Here is a 17,887-nt window from a genome sequence, read left to right on the forward strand (position 1 = left end):
TTTACGTTACCGGTAATGAGATTGACCACCGGTGTTCGAAGATCTATCCAGCTAGGCTAACTATTATTTTGTCGAAACAGATGATTTCTGTCTGAAAACCGGTAATTTGTCTTTGTTCCGGTCCGCCCGCCACTAGTTACGTCAATGTCAAGCATGGTGCAATTGTCATGCATGACATGATCAAGACAAGGCCAAACCACGGTCGCTTCGCACGCAGCTATTTGCTCGATTGATGGCTCAAAGTGATTTATAAGAGTTGGAAATAGATTTTTTAATGTTTTAAACTTATTTTTATGAAATAAGATGTTAGTTTTCTTCAAAAATAATGTCGTAAAATTAACTGTAAAACGCGATGGCTATAAGTTTTAGAAGAATACTTTACAAGTACGCTAAGTGTTTAGTGATTACAGTTCTAATAGCGTTTTTTTCTCAAATATTACTTGCGATATTCTTCTTTCCTACGGAGAATGATAACTTGCTAAAGAAAACTGGACATACATCCTTCTTATTGAAGGAAGTAGGTGATGTTTCAGCAAGGAAATTAAGCGCTGTATTAAGCGACGATGAAGACTTTCCTGCGAAGAACAAGCCACTGAACAAACCGGCTACAGTGTTAAGATTAGAAGAACTAGACTTTAAACCAGCCTGTGATATCAAAAGTCGGGAAGCTATATCTGCGATACACCGCGCGAAAACTCAAAACTGTAAACAACAGATTTTAAATAAAACTTGTCTTATACAAGATGGTCACTTTTATCCTAAAGAGTTACCAAATAGTTGTTTGGCTGAAGGAATGGCACATGGAAAACATTTGGGATGTTATGTAGATGAAAAGAAGTTAAGATTACTTTCAAGTTTTTATGGAAATTATGCCAGCACTAATTCTCCAGTGGCATGCTTAGACATCTGTGTGCAAGCTGGTTTTCCATATGCAGGAGTACAATATGGGTAAATATTGTATTTATGTACACTTAAATGAAATGCATTTATTTTGCTAGCAACCTGCTATGGGTGATAAATTTATTTAGTATTTTGGATTGGTTACAGCTATTACAAAAAACAATAATAGCAATTTAGTCATGTAAAAGATTTTCTAAAACATGAAATAATAAAAAGAAAATAATTAGCAAATAACCTTGGAATACTACAGTTTTTTATGGTTATAGGTCCGAATGCTTTTGTGGGGAGAACCCACCACCACCCTCGGCACAGACAGCTGACGACATGTGTGACATGAAATGCCCGGGAGACTCTTCCAAAATCTGTGGAGGATATTTTACTATGAACATTTTCGAAACTGGTTTAGCAAGTATGATATTTTGCTTGTCCATATACTAAATTTTCCCTTAATCTTAAGAAAATAATATCCTAAAAAATTATTGAATTTGTATAAAAGAAATATCCACACTTTCAGAATTTGTTTCACGGACCCCTGAAACTTCTTCAAAGCAGGATTCAGTTAGAATAATATTCCTACTAACACTGAATGGGCGTGCCTTACGACAAGTCCACAGACTGATCAATGCACTCTACAGATCCAATCACTATTTCTACATACATATTGACTCGGTAAGTTATTTTATACTATGAATAATCAAATCAAATATACTTTATAACAATAATAAAAATAATATGTGTTTTGTAACTTAAAACATACATACATAAACTCACGCCCGTAATCCCTAGTGGGGTGGGCAGAGCCACAAGTAATCAAAGACAACTTGCAGCCACTGTTGATACGATGTCGTAAGCTGGATATGATGAACCTTATTTTGTAACTTAAAATGTTGAATAAAATAAAGAACTGTATAATTATAGTAATTATGGTGTAGCAATTAATTTATTCATCACTTACAAATTTTCTTTCAGAGGCAAGATTATCTTCATCGAAAGTTATCTGTGCTGGAGGAGCAATTTCCAAACATCAAGCTAGCCAGAAATAGATTTTCGACAATATGGGGTGGAGCCTCTTTACTTACAATGCTTCTTGCTGCCATGAAGGATTTCTTCAGACTTGGTTGGCACTGGGATTTTGTCATAAATTTAAGTGAAAGTGACTTTCCTATTAAGTCTTTAGAAAATTTAGAAACTTTCCTTGCTGCTAACAAGGGTTTAAATTTTGTTAAATCGCATGGTCGCGAAGTGCAAAGATTTATCAAGAAACAAGGTTTAGATAAAACTTTCATTGAGTGTGAAACGCACATGTGGCGTGTGGGTGAGAGAAAGTTGCCGCGAGGTATTGTAATAGATGGTGGAAGCGACTGGATTGCACTGTCCTCTGAATTTGTTAAATATGTCATAGGAAAACAAGACGAACTTCTAGCAGGATTAGACATAATTTTTCAACATACTTTGTTGCCTGCAGAATCATTCTTTCATACAGTATTGAGGAATTCTCATTTTTGCACAACATATGTAGATAATAATTTACATGTTACGAACTGGAAAAGGAAATTAGGATGTAAATGTCAGTATAAGCATGTAGTTGATTGGTGTGGCTGTTCGCCGAATGATTTTAAAACCGAAGATTGGCCAAGAATACAAAACACGCAAGATCGACAACTATTTTTTGCAAGAAAATTCGAGCCTATAATTAATCAAGAAATAATTACAAGAGTAGAACAGTTTATTGGCTATACTGATCATTACTTAATAACAAGCTTAGAAGCATACTGGCAGAGTATATACAATGTAGAAGATTTGACTGCAAGTACAGATGATACTCTGCTGTCCCATGCAGGGAGTGTGGTTCGCCATAATGCTAAAATATTATTGACAGAAGGCTGCGCAATTGAACCGGACGAAATTATCGAAATAAATTCATACCACTGTGCTGATGTCTATAAGGGTAATTTAATATTACATAAAGCTACCATGCCTGATGGCTTAGAAGTTATTGTCGAGACTTGGTATAAACCAAAAAAGCATTTAGACTTAAATTTTGAGAATCAGTTTGTAGACAATGTTAAAATATTCAAAGTAAGTTCAGAATATGATCAAAAGGAAAGTACATTTAGGAATTTAGCTGGTGTTTTAGGTCCACTGTCTGAACCAGTTTTATTGTACCAATTCTCGCCACCTATTGAGAAGAATTTCGAAAATTTGACAGTCATGTGGCTCGACCCAGCTGGCGTGATCGCCGATGTTGCGGGTATTCACGTGAACGAAAATAATTTAACAAATTTTATAAAACCCAGCCTGAAAACTCCACTTTTACCAGGAATTTGGAAAGTGGGCTTATTTGAACAATCTAATTTAATAGCGTCCACGAAATTTCTTATCACACCTTTAGAATATTTTTCAGGTAAAGAACTGTCTCACCAAGAAGCTAGTATAATACACAGTGGTTCTCAAAATGCTTACAAAAATTATTCATATGTTAAAATTCTTAATTTTGTACCTAATCAAGATGAGAGTTTATTGTTGCAAAAAATTTCTTACTCTAATATTAAAAGAATACATCAGGACCTAAGAGAGTGGATAGATGGTTTAAGCATCGAATTTTATAATGTATTAAGTTCTTGCATTTCGTCAAAGACTGATTTGAAAGACAGACTAAAATGTGGTAAGCATCATTTCCAATATTGCTCCTCATCCGACTGGAGTTCCTTGTCTCCAGATCCCAAGGGTACAATAGGTAAATTAAATCAAAGCAATGGTCGCCTCGAAAGACTATGACAAAAGCTTTTTAAACCCTTGTATAGATAGCATGAAAAAAATCTAAGTCATATATGTTTTGTTGGAGTATGGTTTGTATAAAATTTAGTCAACACGTTTTGTATGTGAAATAGGTAGTTAGGTATTATAACAAAATATGACATCGATAAACTATGCGTATTTGTAGGTACGTATAAATTTCGGTATAATCAATCACCTTGGTTTTCTCGTAATTTGGATTTAGTGCAAATAATCTATATTAGATTCAGAAGCCTCCCGAATATGTTATGTTGGCAAGTGTTACTTTAGGTAAAAGTGACGGCAGGCTATAATTTTATAAGTACCGAAATGCTTAATGAAGTATATTAAAAAGTTTTAAAGTATTATTTTAACTATTTGGCAATCACGAAATAACAGAAAAAATATGTAGTTCATACTGTATACCATAATAAGCTTATAATATTATCTAAGGATAATCTGATAAGTGCTACACCAGAAACTACTAAGCATATTTATCAAATTTTGAGGCCCCAAAATTTATAATTGAACAAACTAAATAGATAAAGAATAATTTGGTAAGTAGGTACCTATGTCAATTTGGTAATGGACAAATCAATCAAAGATTTGACTCATTACCTATCTGTAGGATTGTTTTTTAGTGTTTATGTTAAATATTTCCGGAATATAGGTAATCCTGTAATCCTTGAACAGCACAAGCTGTTAACTAGCAATTAGCTGACTGTTGTATGTAACAGCCGTTTTATTTTGTTTCAAACTCATTCAGTCATATACCTAATTATCATTGATGTAGGTACCTATAATATTACTATATATATAGTAACCATAAAAGTGGAACATTTATTTTTATATGATACATATTTTGAAAATTTTCCATTCTTGATTTTGTTAGAAGGAAAGTTTTTAGTGTTAATAAATATTTTGTTTTTTTTATTTAAATATAATAAAAAATCTAATGGAGTATATGTAAGGTAATGCTTAGCGTGACCATTATTAATAGTACCTTTATAAATTAATTTATTCTACCTACTTTCGATTTAGAGTTAATTAACTTATAATACTTGTTAGATTGGTTTATGAGTTGGGTCAAATGAAATTCCTATTATTAGTAATGTCACTAATTTATTTATTAAATAAAAAATAATATGATTACATTTTCATTTGAATAATTTGCTGAGTTGCCACTTTCATAAGCCCATAAAAATCTTCATGAATATGTGACCTCCAGAACTTACACCTTCCCCATACAATGGCTGGGTAGTTAGGTGATGAAATTCCTTGAAATATTTTTGCTATACTTCGCCCAGTAAAAGTACAATCCTTATATGAAGATATCAAAGCGCGAACATCTGATATGGCACGCTCTGCGTCTAAAGGACGTTCTTGTAATGAAACATCTGTGGAGATGTTGTTTTCTCTCTGAAAATAGGTTCGTATTGTATGCTTTAGTTCATTTGATTTCTCTTTCAAGATATCATCAGGTAAATTACAACTTTCTATGGAATAATTTCCAAATTTACTAAATGCTTGGTGACTTTCCTCTAATTGATACAACATCGTTTTTTCTTGAGTAAGAACAATGCCATGTATGTCATCTAAAATAGTATCCAGTTCTACGGCCGATAAATCTCCTGGTGCTCTAATCCTAAAGCCTAGTGTACTGAATTCTATCTTTAAATTAGATCTTCTTGAACGGCCACCTTCTACAATCCATTCCAAATTTTTCAAATGATACTTGGCCATTCCACTTTCCCAGCCAATAGCAGCTGCAACTTCTATGACATTAAACTCAATTACATTTTTTTTAATAACTTCTGGATCTTTTTTATTTTCTAGCAAATAAGCCATTGCAAGAGGGGGACAATTTTTAGCTGCTTCCAGTATCTTTTGAGGACCACCATATGAAGATATTTTACATGAGGTGTATGCATTATTAAGTACTTTAATATACTGTTTAGGATGCAGCTCCACATAGCATAATAAAGTCGCAATATTTTCTGAAGGAAGATCTAATTCTTCAACTGTACTGTCAATTGGGATACCAACTTCGTGTCCTTTACACCTTGGCTTACTTGCATTTTTCCCTGTAGCCTCACTAGTACCACCACATTCACAAGGTATGAACACTTTTTGTAATAACTTTCTTATTGTGGGTCTATCAATAGTGTTAGCATGGATGTGTTTTAAGAGTTCATTTTTATCAGTATTACTGTTATTCATAAGAACATGACAGTATGCATTTTCGCCATCTCGTCCAGCTCGTCCAACTTCTTGAACATAAGATTCGAAGCTGCTAGGCATGTTATAATGTATGATGCACCTAATATCTGATTTATTAATTCCCATGCCAAAAGCTACTGTTGCAACAATGATACGTAAGCTGCCTTCCATAAAATGTTTTTGAATCTTCTTTCTTTGTGCAGCTGACATGCCAGCATGATAGGCTTCGGAAATATAAGACATTCTCTTCCTTTTGTTACTTCTTTCCATATTTAATTTACCTGGTTCTTGGAGACATGATCTAAGAATGGCTGCAACTCTTTCACATTCATCTCTTCTGATACAATATACAATTATTGAGTTGTATGCTCTAATTCTTTCAGAATTTAGAAGTGAAACTAAAGCCCTATCTTTATCTTTTTCAAATGAAACTGATAATAGAAGGTTGTCTGGCAAAGTAGGATTTGTAATTACTCCAGTTAGGCCATCAGGTATATTGATATGGCTTATCACACTCTTAATTGTTGTTTGGCTAGCTGTTGCCGTCAATCCAAGAATGCATTTAACATTTAATTTCTCACGCAATACTCGACATATCATCAAATAACTAGGTCTGAAGTTATGGCTCCAATGAGAGACACAATGAGCTTCATCGATACAGGCAAATGCAATTTTAGGCAATGACTTAAAAAGTCCATTAAATCCATGAGACCCATCTCCCGAAATTAAAGCCTCAGGAGATATGAGTAAGATGTTGATTTCTCCATCTTTTAAACATTGTATAATTTTCTGTCGCTGTGTAGGTGGTTGATTAGTGTGTAAGCAGCCTGCTTTTAGAAATTCAGGCATATTTAAAACTTGATCTTCCATTAATGATACAAGTGGAGAGATTACTAGAGTTATACATTTGAAGTGTTGACTGTATATGTAGGCAGGTAGTTGGTAGCAGAGAGACTTGCCACCCCCTGTTGATAGAATTAGCAGAGTAGACATACCATTCAAAATTCGCATTACTGCTTCTTCTTGGCCTGGCCTGAAGGATTTGTGACCAAATCTTTGTAAGGCTTCTAAAACTTCAGTCGGTGTGTCTTGTTCATAGCCATTGTATAGAGGCATAACATCTTCACTACTACTACAAGGTGTGTCAGCTAAAAGCTTCATAAAGGATTCTGGTATTTGACTGGGTGCAAATACTGTCTGACTTAACTGTTCTGGTACAGATAATGTGTTTGTTTCTTTGGTAACAATATTTTGCATATCTTCAAGAGTTGGAATATCATTGTCATCATAGCTTTCTAATGGTAAGAGTGTATCTCCTCTATGTGCAGTACAGTATCTAGCCATGTGACCAGTGCCTCCGCATTTAAAGCAAGATATTTTACCTGCCTCAGGGAATTCCATACCTGCATGTAAGGCTTTTTTATCTTTCCATTGTTGCTTTTTATACTTTGAAAAGTTGATGCTTTTCTTCCCTCTAACAAACACTTTTTTCTCAATATTAATTTTAACAAAATTTTCATTCAAAGTACCGCTTTGAATTTTCTTTTCTAATTTTTCATAATCACTAGTGCTTTTGTTTTTGTCTTCGATTTGATTCCCTACAATTATCTTTTCTAGCATATTAGTTGGTTTGGAATGTCGTGGAGTTACACCTAGTTCTATACCAAATGGCATGTATTCAGAAATTTCTGGGGGCTTTTCATCATTATTTGCTTTTGTTTTCATTATAGTGTTCTTTTTCTTATTGTTCTGTTGTTTCTTAGTATTCTGTTTCTCATTGGGTTTTTTTCTTATATACTTTGATTTCTTACCTTTCAGCTTTTGTTTTGCTTCTGGCTCATCTTCAGAATACTTATCTTCTACATCTAGTGATGTAATGCTGACATTTACATTAATTTTCCTTTTCTTCAGTGCAGGTTTCAATTTATCCAGTGTCACATCTTCAGTTTCAGATTCACTGTTCTCTACAAAGTCAATAATTTTATCCATTTCATTTGGTATCCTGATATTGGTTATACCAAATTTGTTAATGTGTGTGTCAGATTTTAGTTCTTTTTCAGTGACATTAGCAATTTGGAGTCCTAGAGAACTCACTCCAGCAGCCCTTTGCAGCCATGCTTCATTTAGTTGTCTCACTTTTGGTGTTTTTACTGAATCAATAACATTATCTACCCTACAAGAAAAAGATAAATTTGTACATAGACTTTTACTTGCACTGCTTGTAATGAAGGATACATTTATATCTGGAGATTCTAATTGGTCTATTTCTGGCTGAGTATTGCTTAGTACTACATTGTTTTCCTTTCCAATATCATCTGTTCTATCCTCAAAAACAGATTGAGATTTTGATAAAAAGGATTTCCTTGGGTTTCTTATAGAAAATTTCTTGCTTTCAAACAACTTTTTCGACAAATTGGCAGTAAAAGGACTAAGAGGTTTCGTTTTTGCTGTTGGTTTATCTTGAACATTCGATAATAATTTTTCTAATTCTTGGCCGCTGGGTAACGACGGTAATAACAATTCTGGTTGAGAACTATGTTCAGGTGGGCTGAGAGCGTCGCAGCTGCTCCCTTCTAAGTGACGTATAGGATCAGGAGAGCCGAATGGTTCTTCGTCAAACTCGCAAATGGACAAAGAATTTTCTAATGCAGCACTTTTCAACTGGAAATACTTCTTGTATGCGTATTTTATGTTGGATGGAGCTTCTTTAATATCGAACTTCGACGGGGTGCGTGAGTGCTTTGTTTTGAAATCCTTTTCCCAATTTTTCACTATCAACTTGAATTTTACGTATGCCTTATCCTTTTTTATTGACTCTATTACATCCATTTTAAGAAAAATAAACTATGCACCAGCTTTGATTCAATTTATAACAAAAATATGTGAAATTTACCAGCACATTTTACTTGTTTTTTTGTCACCACTTGTTGCAGTTGTCATAATGACATAAGAATTCGCGCCTAAAGTGGTACCTACCTTGCCTTTTGACTAGACTGTATAGCTCTATGTTCCTTTGCCTGCCCCTTCTCGGGGTAAATTTAACCAAAATCTATGCCTGGCATGTTCGTTTCAATTTTAGAATTTTTAGATGGGTACCGGCGTTACCGGCAAAGACCTTGGGTACCGGGCATATTATACCGGGTACAATACACAAAGAACATTTGTCCATCAGAAATCATTTATTCGCTTAGGATAGGTAGGTACAGAGTCACAATATGGTATAAAGCAGTGTTACAGCATCTCTATCCTGATAATTATTATTAGCATGCAAATGTCGAAAAGTCATCTCTGACAAATCAAAGTAACAAATACTCTTTTTTGTTTTGAAGTGTTGTACGCATGTTTATTGCATCGTAGCGTAGGGCGTTTTCGAGTGGTTCTTTGAACACCGGAAATCAATATCATTACCGTGACCGCAAAAATACCCTAGAATCTTATATTCTTTTGTAAATATCCAGAAATTATGTAATCGCGAACTTACATAAGTTCTAAACGGAGAGAACGGATGAATGTCGTGTGCATTAGCTACCATACAAATAATATTTCGGATCTGGGCGACTCGGAGAAGTTCGAAAACCTGGCAGAAACACCCTTACTTACAATATTGCAACTTGTATTTTGAACTTTTTTTATTGATTGCAACATAATATTATATCATGTAGCCAGGGTATTTGGACCAATGATCCCATTATAAAATAGAATGGAAACAAATACACAGTTTTATTTTTTAATAAATTTCCATAAAATACAGAAGAAAGCAACACTTATTAATTTTCACAATAATTGACTTATAGTAAGTATGAACATAAATAATATTCTAGCAGTTTGAACACTACATTTAATAATACATTAGTTATATCCATTATTTTTTCCATCTTTATTGGATTTGGCTACACCACACTTCACAGAAATTAATAAATTGCACACTGTTATTTGTTTAAATAAAATTAACTACATCTGCTTAGTTTAAGTATTATGTTTTACATAACAATTAATATAAATTAATTAAATACTCCACACTTACAAAACTTCTGTCCTTAACAACTGGCCGCTTTAGTAGTCTGAGTGTTAAGGGGCGTCCACCGCACTCATACGAAATGTTGACAGTAACTTTCATAGTATGCACCGGGCGACAATATGCCTGTATACGCCCGTACTGGCTCACAGCGACATATAAAGGCATTGGAAGAAACTGTTAAAAAATCGTGTTGAAAATGCTTAATTCTTTTATGAGTATTTGTGGACGCACATTCAAGAGGGTCCCATATTGAATTAGTATATTTGATATGAAAGTAAAAAGACGAGCTGTCATGCGACTATTATTATTATTATTACATTACTGGCAGCTCAATGGCTATCTGAATCGATTTTATAAAATTGTTATCAGTCTAAAGTCTTGCTATGCCATAGGCATCCTCTTGTAGACTCGAACACAGTTGTTAGACGGAAAGTGATACGAAACTGTTGTACTGTGCTATGTTGCGCTTCAGAATGTCGGCACACAGACCCAGAACTCTCTCAAACCTGCAGACAAAATATTATCACATTATTTTTGTATTGCATGTTGATGATATAATCCTTTCGAAATTCAACTATAGAATAAATCGAAAAAACGAATATTGCTGTATTTGAAGAAATTGGTAGTGAGAAAACTCTTTAAAGGATAAAATCTGATTACCGATTCGGGAACAATAAAGCAATGCGTTAAGGTGATTCGTTTTCCATACAAAAGTTGATGCAGTGCTACAGGAAAACGGATAGAGGAATATTGTTATAAAACCGATAAATAGTAATATTTTGGTGTATTATTTTCGCAAACTAACAAAAATTTAGGGTCCGAATACGAGAAGTACCATATTTCAGACCCTCAATTTTGATCAATTCTACATTTGTAGTGGTGCAGATTACAGTGTATTTGCTGAGCGTGTAGAGGTGTCAATGTTAGTTTGTGTGCGTGATAGTTTTTTTTTTCTAAAGGCTTTGACTACTTGACAAGTGTAATAGAATGTCAGTGACAATTTATAAAGAGATTTTGTATGAAGAGAATAAATATAAATAAAAAACTAAAAATACTACAATCTGAGAAAAGGAATATTGGAAAAATATTTTTGTAATAACGTATCTTATTTAAACATTTTTAAATAATGGGTAAATACCGTGTTTTAAAAGAGGACATATATTATAATAAAAAATCAATACATAAAATGAAATGGCTGTATGGGCATAGTTCCCTTTGCCTTACCCTTCGGGGAAAACCAAATCAAAAAAGAAGTTGTTGCATTTGCCGGCCTAAATAGTAGTCAAATTGTTTTTCCATCCAACATACAGATTTATTTATATTCTCTTTGCCGCGGACTTTTTGGTGGGACCGGGAACGGGAAGGTTGCTTTCTTCATTGAATAATCTAAATAATCAATACGAAGTGGTGTTTTGTGGTTAATGATCACATTAGTCGGAAAACATTCCCGATAGTATTATTAAATCGGAATATTCAATAAACAAAGTGTACCTATCTATTTTCGCTTTGCGCCGCTTACTTCGTTTGGGGTTCGGAGTAGGAGTCTGCTCCGAGGGTGGGGGCTTAGGTTTCATCATTTCATTAATCATCATCAAGAAAAAAAAACACAAGACATGGCTGTATGTTCATAGTTCCCTTTGCCTTGCCCTTTGGGAAAAAAAATAAGATAAATTTTGAAATTCTTATGTATAATAAACAAACATCACAGACATCATGACAGATCTAAAACTAAATAAAATCTTTTTTCTTTTTTCTATTTGACTTATTTATGAATTTTAATCAAGAAAACGTGATAATAAGTTCGACAGCAACCAGATTAGGTCCCCGAAACAGCCCATTTCAGGCCGCGTATATATGGAAATACTACTTCAATACGTCCCAGGCTCGTCTTTTTTTAACGTCCTCGTTATAAAAAGACGTCCTAACCTGAACTAACTAACCTAACAATAAACACCACGCGTAAATATATGTATGTCCAGAAATGCGCTGTGAGTCGTCTGGACTGGGCGCGAAAACAACATAGAATTCGATTAGGTGCTAAGTGTCCCGCATGCTATCAACAGCTGTCACTGACATACGTATGAAGTCCCGCGGATTTTATTGGAACTAAATGACAAGTCATAATAATTATATGCGGATACTGCGACATCAGCGCCGTGCTTGCGGGACGTCCTGAAGCGCTATTACATCTTTCAAACGCGATGCGACAAAGTTTGAACCTACGCAATTTAGGAAAAATCTACCTTATTATTACTGTACTGTGATCGTTATTTGTAAAATCGTACAATACATATACACAATTCTTTATACACAATATAATTATTATGACATATTGTGGACTTTTCGGTATACCTACAAAAAAGGAACAATTCAACCATACGTTGTTTTGTTATATCTCAATGGGCTCAGGCAGCGTTTTCGCCGAAAGCTCCAAGTCGGCTATATTTGTAACGATAATTATGTTTGACATTCATCATCATTTTTGAACCATTTTATACAAAAAAATACTTGTATAAATTATAAACCCTAAAGCACGCCCATGAATCACTCTACTCATTGGTGAAAACCGTATGAAAATCCGTTCAGTAGTTTTTTAGTTAGCCGCATGTTCACTGATGCGATTAATGCCTATTAGAATTTTACAAAATAAAAAATACGGAAATTACGGAAGGTACTTTAGTGCAAAGTAAATTATTGTATACTTAATTATAATATTATTGGTAAAAGTGATACTTTTTGAAAATTCCGTAACAAATAGACGGGTTCGCCAAATTCAATTGTAAAAAAAAAATACAAAAAGTAAAAACAATTAAAACATGCAGTTGGGTTTGAACCGTGAACCTTAAGAATGGCGGCTACTGCTTTACCAAATGCGCCATTTAGAAGTTAGAAGTAGACTTCAAATTATGCATCTCTTTTAATAGCTAACCTAGTTCGCATGTGTGTGTGACAGCTTCGTGTTTGTACACAAATTGAAATGACACCAACTTTTGATGCAATGTTTCAATATGATATCTTCAGTAAATACTTCAAAATTGTAGCTTAACTTAAAGATAATGTATGTAAGATTTCGCCACCTAACATTTCACTGGGTCAGAACTCAACACTAAACGAATAAATGGAAAAAAATACGAAAACTGCAGAAGTAACGCCATCTACTGACGCAGCGTTACCTAGCTGACTGAAACACATCACCTTAAATGTTATACTCGGCGCGCAGTACCGCCGCGGCGCTACGGTTTACGCCTGGATGCGTTTTTTATCAATCATATTCGCGCTGTAAGGTATTCTTAGAAGACGAGAGCCAAGTAAAGTCATAGTGTACCTGGCGCGGTCCAGCTTGACACACTTGAGCGGGCCGGCAGCGCGCACGGTGGCGGCGCGCGGCCGGTCCAGCAGCAGCGCGATCTCGCCGAAGTAGTCGCTGGGGCCCAGCCGCCCCACCTCCACGGCCGCGCCCTCCGCCGCGCCCCCGCGCTGCTGCAACACCACCGCCGTGCCTACAGGGCACGCGCGCGTCACATTTATTTCATCTTTAGCCATAGACCTCTATCTCTATAAAAAAGTGTCCAGCATGTAATTAATGACAGTGTACAACCAATATTGCACTTTACTTGAACAGCCATAACATATTTTATGACATGTATTATTTCCATTAACGATACAGTCGTTACGTGTGCGTCGCGCTTGGCGCTCTCGCATTTATTAAAGGCTAGGGTGAACTATATTTCCTTGGTAGCAACAATCGAAACCCTCGCAAGTTTTTTGCGCAATAGTATTGTGTTTAAAACGCAACTTCTACTTCTTTCCGTAAAAATAAGTAACTAATAAAATACAAAAAATACATATAATACATAACATAACAAATACTTTTTTGCTTTTTTTTTTTCTTTTAAACACTTATCAAACTAGGGTTAGTAACTGCACTATGTCAAGTATTAGTTTCCACTGCAACGAAGTGGTGCGGAGATTTGTGGGATGGACCAATTCGGTGTGCGAGAGGTCACTCTGTCGCTCTCTTCCTTTGATTTGTCAAGTCCTGCTTATCTCTGTTCCACTGCGCTTCAACGGGAACCCAAACTTATGCTTATTGACGTACCTTCGACTATGATATAGAAGTCGTTGCCGGGCTCACCCTGGCGCACGATGGTTTCTCCGTCAGTGAACGACACAGGTTCTAAAGCATCCGCTACAGTTAGTCGCTCCCATTTCTCTAAGCTTTCTGGAAATGTAAATGCCAGGAATGACTTAGGTATTTTTTGGAGAATTCCGGTAAATAAAATAATACTGCGAGCAATAGTTTTCATACATACAAGAACCTCACACCCCTAAACTTCCGTTGCGTAGTTCTGACAATAATGATTAATGATTTAGCTTCCCCTCCTGCTTAATAAAATATTAAAATAAAAGAAAAGGACAGCATTGTAAATAAGCAGCCTCACCTAGTATAGAAACTCTCGACAGAAACTCGTCGTACATGCGTCGCTTCCTTATAGTGGAGCCCATGAGTATGCGGCGGTAGGAGTCGCGGTCCAGCCCCCACAGCTTGAGCGTGGTCCGCGCGCGCACGGTGGCGGCGCGCGGCGTGCCGTAGATCAGCGCCAGCTCGCCGAAGCTGCCGCCCTCGCTGATGGTCGTCACTGGCTCGCCGTTTACTAACACCTGGGTACGAAATGTACTAATGTGAAATAATAACCATTTTTATTTAGATAGGTAAATAAAGTACTTCATTGCACAGATAAACATAGAGAAACAAAAGGAAATATACAGCACAATATGCTAAGTTGCAATACTTTTCTTTCAATTTTGATTATCATTAAAAGGGTTTCAATATGAGTAAGCAATCTTTCCTATATTTTTATTTTAAAATAAACATGTGTTTATTATGATGATTTTACTTATTTTTTTTAGGTTCCTGGAGTGGAAATTCAAGGGCGATTTTGGTACTTATAAACAAGAACCTTGTAACAAACACAGTAGTTATGTTTGTGTTTACCTCAACTTCTCCGGAGTCTACAATGTAGAAGTTGTCGCCCTCGTCGCCCTGGCGTATGACGGTCTCTCCTGGAAGGCACTGCACCGGGAACATGGCGTCGAACATGTCTGCGCGCTCCGACTCGTCCAGGTGTGTGAACAGCACGTTCGACGCGATGGCGCGCGACAGAGCACCCATCGTTTTGTAGTCTTTTGGCACGACCTGAATAGTTGGAAGTTTAAAATGGAACTTTAATGGACCGTAGTATTTAATTTAAAATTGTATGACTTTAAAAAATTTTATAACATTGAAATTACTCTGAGACACATTTTTCAGTTGGTTCCACAATGACCTTGACCTTGAAGAAAGGTTAAAAACAAAGAAGGGAAGGGAGAATAAACTTTTGCCTCTGATGGAGTCCAGGGGTCCATGCTACCGCCCTGTAGCACCGGGTGCAAGAATAGGGCTACGGTACCCCCTGCCTGTCGTAAGAGGCGACTGAAAGGGGACACTGGAGATCGTGGGTGGTAAGGGCGGGGGCCCGAACCGCCCAACACACGGTCTCCGGGAGGGACGGCAACGCGACATGGCCTCGCGTTGCTGTAAATGCGAGATGGCGTAGGGGTGGGGACCTACCCCGGGACGCGCATTTTTTATAGCAGGCGCGAGGGAAGCACCGGTGCGTTCGCTAGAGATCCCGGAGCTTCCCGACATGCGCAGCAGAGGGCCATCGGAGGGGTTTTAGTCGGTAAGAGTCCGACATAACCTCGTCACTCCCCCGGGTGGCGAGGTATCCATGAGGATTTCCCCTTCGTTACCAAAAAAAAAAAAAAAAGGGGTCCATGCTAAGACACATTCGTTTTAGCGCGAAAGCGGACGGTTTATACATTAGCGAGTACTAGCCTTAAAATTCGCATTAAGCAACTTGCCTTTTTAACATAACTAGTAGCATCCTCCTCGGTTACGGGCTCGGCGCTGATGGCTCCGCGGCGGCGCGGCGGCTGCCCACCCGGTACCGGCAGTGGAGACAGCTCGCCCTCTGTCTCGCACTCCGACGCCGCCGCTGCAGCCGCCGCCGCTTTCACTTGCTCCTGAGGAAACAAATAAAAATGTGATGAAAATTATTTGTAGTTTTATTAATTAGTAATTACAATACATTCGAAAGAATTTAAGTTCACTTATTTAGTACCTATATTTTGTTACAGAATGAAGCAGTTTAAACTAAATATTGGTTTTGAATTTTCCTTAATTAAAACCATACTAATTAAAGCACATAATAACGGGTTCTTACCACGTTTAAATGGGGATATGAGACTCCTCTCCTCAGGGAGTCTCATATCCCCATTTATTTATATATGATAATAACCGCGTAAACTTAAAGCAATGTATAAAACCATACTTACATTATCAGTCATATTTTACCAGGAAAATTAAATTAAACTTGTGCACAAATGCTGTACCTCAAGCCCCACTAGTCACTACCATAATGATGATAACACTACTGCTAAACCACATTTTGTATGTGAAGTAGTTAGCAGTAATTAGCAACAATACATGAACCACATAGTGTGCAGTATTAACGATGAGAAAAAGTACCTATATGATATTTTCAGACGAATTACCTATATTTTAGACATGCATAATGGGCCATCTTAGAGTCTAAATGCGGAACACAGAGCCCACTAACCTATATTTTAGAAGAGTTCAAATGAATTTTACTTCAAAAAGAATATTAACTGACTTATATAACATTATATGTACCAACTTTTATATAATAGTTAAAAACATCTTCATCATCATCTTACTTGTTTATTTATTTGTACACAATAAAACAGACACAAGGTACAAACAAAGAAAACAGATAGTACAGGTAAGCTTATATCTAAACAAAGAGATTTCTTCCAGCTGACCTATATGACAACACTGACTATGTGACTTACTTATATTCCAATTTCACAAGATCCATTTACCTATTTTGATGATTTGACAAGACAATTTTGATAATCATTTAATCATGCTGGACTTGAACCTGTGACCTAACAAAGAGAGATATGTTTTCTTCCAACTGGGCAACCATGGCTCTCACTAGTAAAATATCCTAAGCGTAATAAAATAATACTGAATCAAGTTCCTGGTAGACATTACATTACAATATAGTAAACAGGAAAATCTATGAGGAAGATTTTGCAATTGGATTACAAATTATTGGGGTGGCATGCAGTAATGCCAAACAATAAAATACTTTGTTTGTTACAAATGAATTTTATACATAAAAATTAAGATTATCTATAATTTACAGTACCATAATCGCAGTCTGTGTACAGTAGAACTGGCTTAGAAAGTAAAATTTTTAAAGTAAACATTTCAGTGTAGTAATATAAACAAACTGACATTTTTCAATGCCAATGTAGGAGGTGTTTATGGAAAATGTTTGTTTGAATTAGGTTTAGGTAGTTCCAATAATAACTACAGTATAGGAAATATTTGGAATACTGATAGGTGGAGATAAGATATGTTTGATAATCATTAGATTAGAGGAAAATTAAACAGATATTATTCAAGATTGACATAAACATGACTTACCCTCTCCAACTTTTGGAAGTATTGACGCAAAAATGTAACAGGATTTTCTGGCTTATTTACACACAGCTGAACAATGCAATCCTTCAATAATAATTGAATGTTATGGCTCTGAATATAGCTTTCACATTCATGTAGGCATTGTTCTTCCTCCATTTTCACTATTTATATTTAATTTGTAAAAGAGGCGAAGCAATATATTCATAGCATCCAACAACAAACCTTAATAATTACTATAAACGACTCTCTACGATTTTATTTTAAATAGAAAGAAAACAGCCCAACCAATATGACCCCAATTCCTCTAACATTTGACATTACAATTTTTTTTTTGTTTTAGTTTTCCCCGAAGGGTAAGGCAAAGGGAACTATGCCCATACAGCCATGTCTGACGTATTTTTTCTCTTGATGATTAACCC

The 17,887-nt window shown here is 35.9% G+C and overlaps 3 protein-coding genes across 5 annotated transcripts; 1 reads left to right on the forward strand and 2 right to left on the reverse strand.

The window, feature by feature from the left end:
• The first annotated feature begins 202 nt into the window (after window positions 1-202).
• Window positions 203-14,516, forward strand: LOC126372384 (xylosyltransferase oxt). Its single transcript, XM_050018102.1, has 5 exons — window positions 203-948; window positions 1,167-1,309; window positions 1,415-1,569; window positions 1,870-4,232; window positions 14,378-14,516. The coding sequence occupies exons 1-4, from the start codon at window positions 353-355 to the stop codon at window positions 3,676-3,678; spliced, it is 2,703 nt and encodes a 900-aa protein (XP_049874059.1). The 5' UTR covers window positions 203-352; the 3' UTR covers window positions 3,679-4,232; window positions 14,378-14,516.
• LOC126372381 (ATP-dependent DNA helicase Q4) lies at window positions 4,778-8,825 on the reverse strand. Its single transcript, XM_050018098.1, has one exon. The coding sequence runs from the start codon at window positions 8,722-8,724 to the stop codon at window positions 4,825-4,827; it is 3,900 nt and encodes a 1,299-aa protein (XP_049874055.1). The 5' UTR covers window positions 8,725-8,825; the 3' UTR covers window positions 4,778-4,824.
• LOC126372389 (cAMP-dependent protein kinase type I regulatory subunit) lies at window positions 9,610-17,773 on the reverse strand. 3 transcript variants are annotated; one of them, XM_050018108.1, is made up of 7 exons: window positions 17,472-17,773; window positions 15,818-15,979; window positions 14,910-15,110; window positions 14,356-14,575; window positions 14,013-14,135; window positions 13,239-13,413; window positions 9,610-10,419 (listed from the first exon to the last, which is right to left on the reverse strand). In XM_050018108.1, the coding sequence occupies exons 1-7, from the start codon at window positions 17,622-17,624 to the stop codon at window positions 10,335-10,337; spliced, it is 1,119 nt and encodes a 372-aa protein (XP_049874065.1). In that variant the 5' UTR covers window positions 17,625-17,773; the 3' UTR covers window positions 9,610-10,334. The 3 variants fall into 3 exon arrangements, with proteins under 3 accessions (XP_049874065.1, XP_049874067.1, XP_049874066.1); XM_050018110.1 differs by lacking the exon at window positions 17,472-17,773 and adding an exon at window positions 17,191-17,458; XM_050018109.1 differs by lacking the exon at window positions 17,472-17,773 and adding an exon at window positions 16,292-17,152.
• Window positions 17,774-17,887: the final 114 nt, after the last annotated feature.

The sequence above is a fragment of the Pectinophora gossypiella genome, chromosome 14 (genome assembly GCF_024362695.1).
Source record: "Pectinophora gossypiella chromosome 14, ilPecGoss1.1, whole genome shotgun sequence".
Lineage (NCBI taxonomy): Eukaryota > Metazoa > Arthropoda > Insecta > Lepidoptera > Gelechiidae > Pectinophora > Pectinophora gossypiella.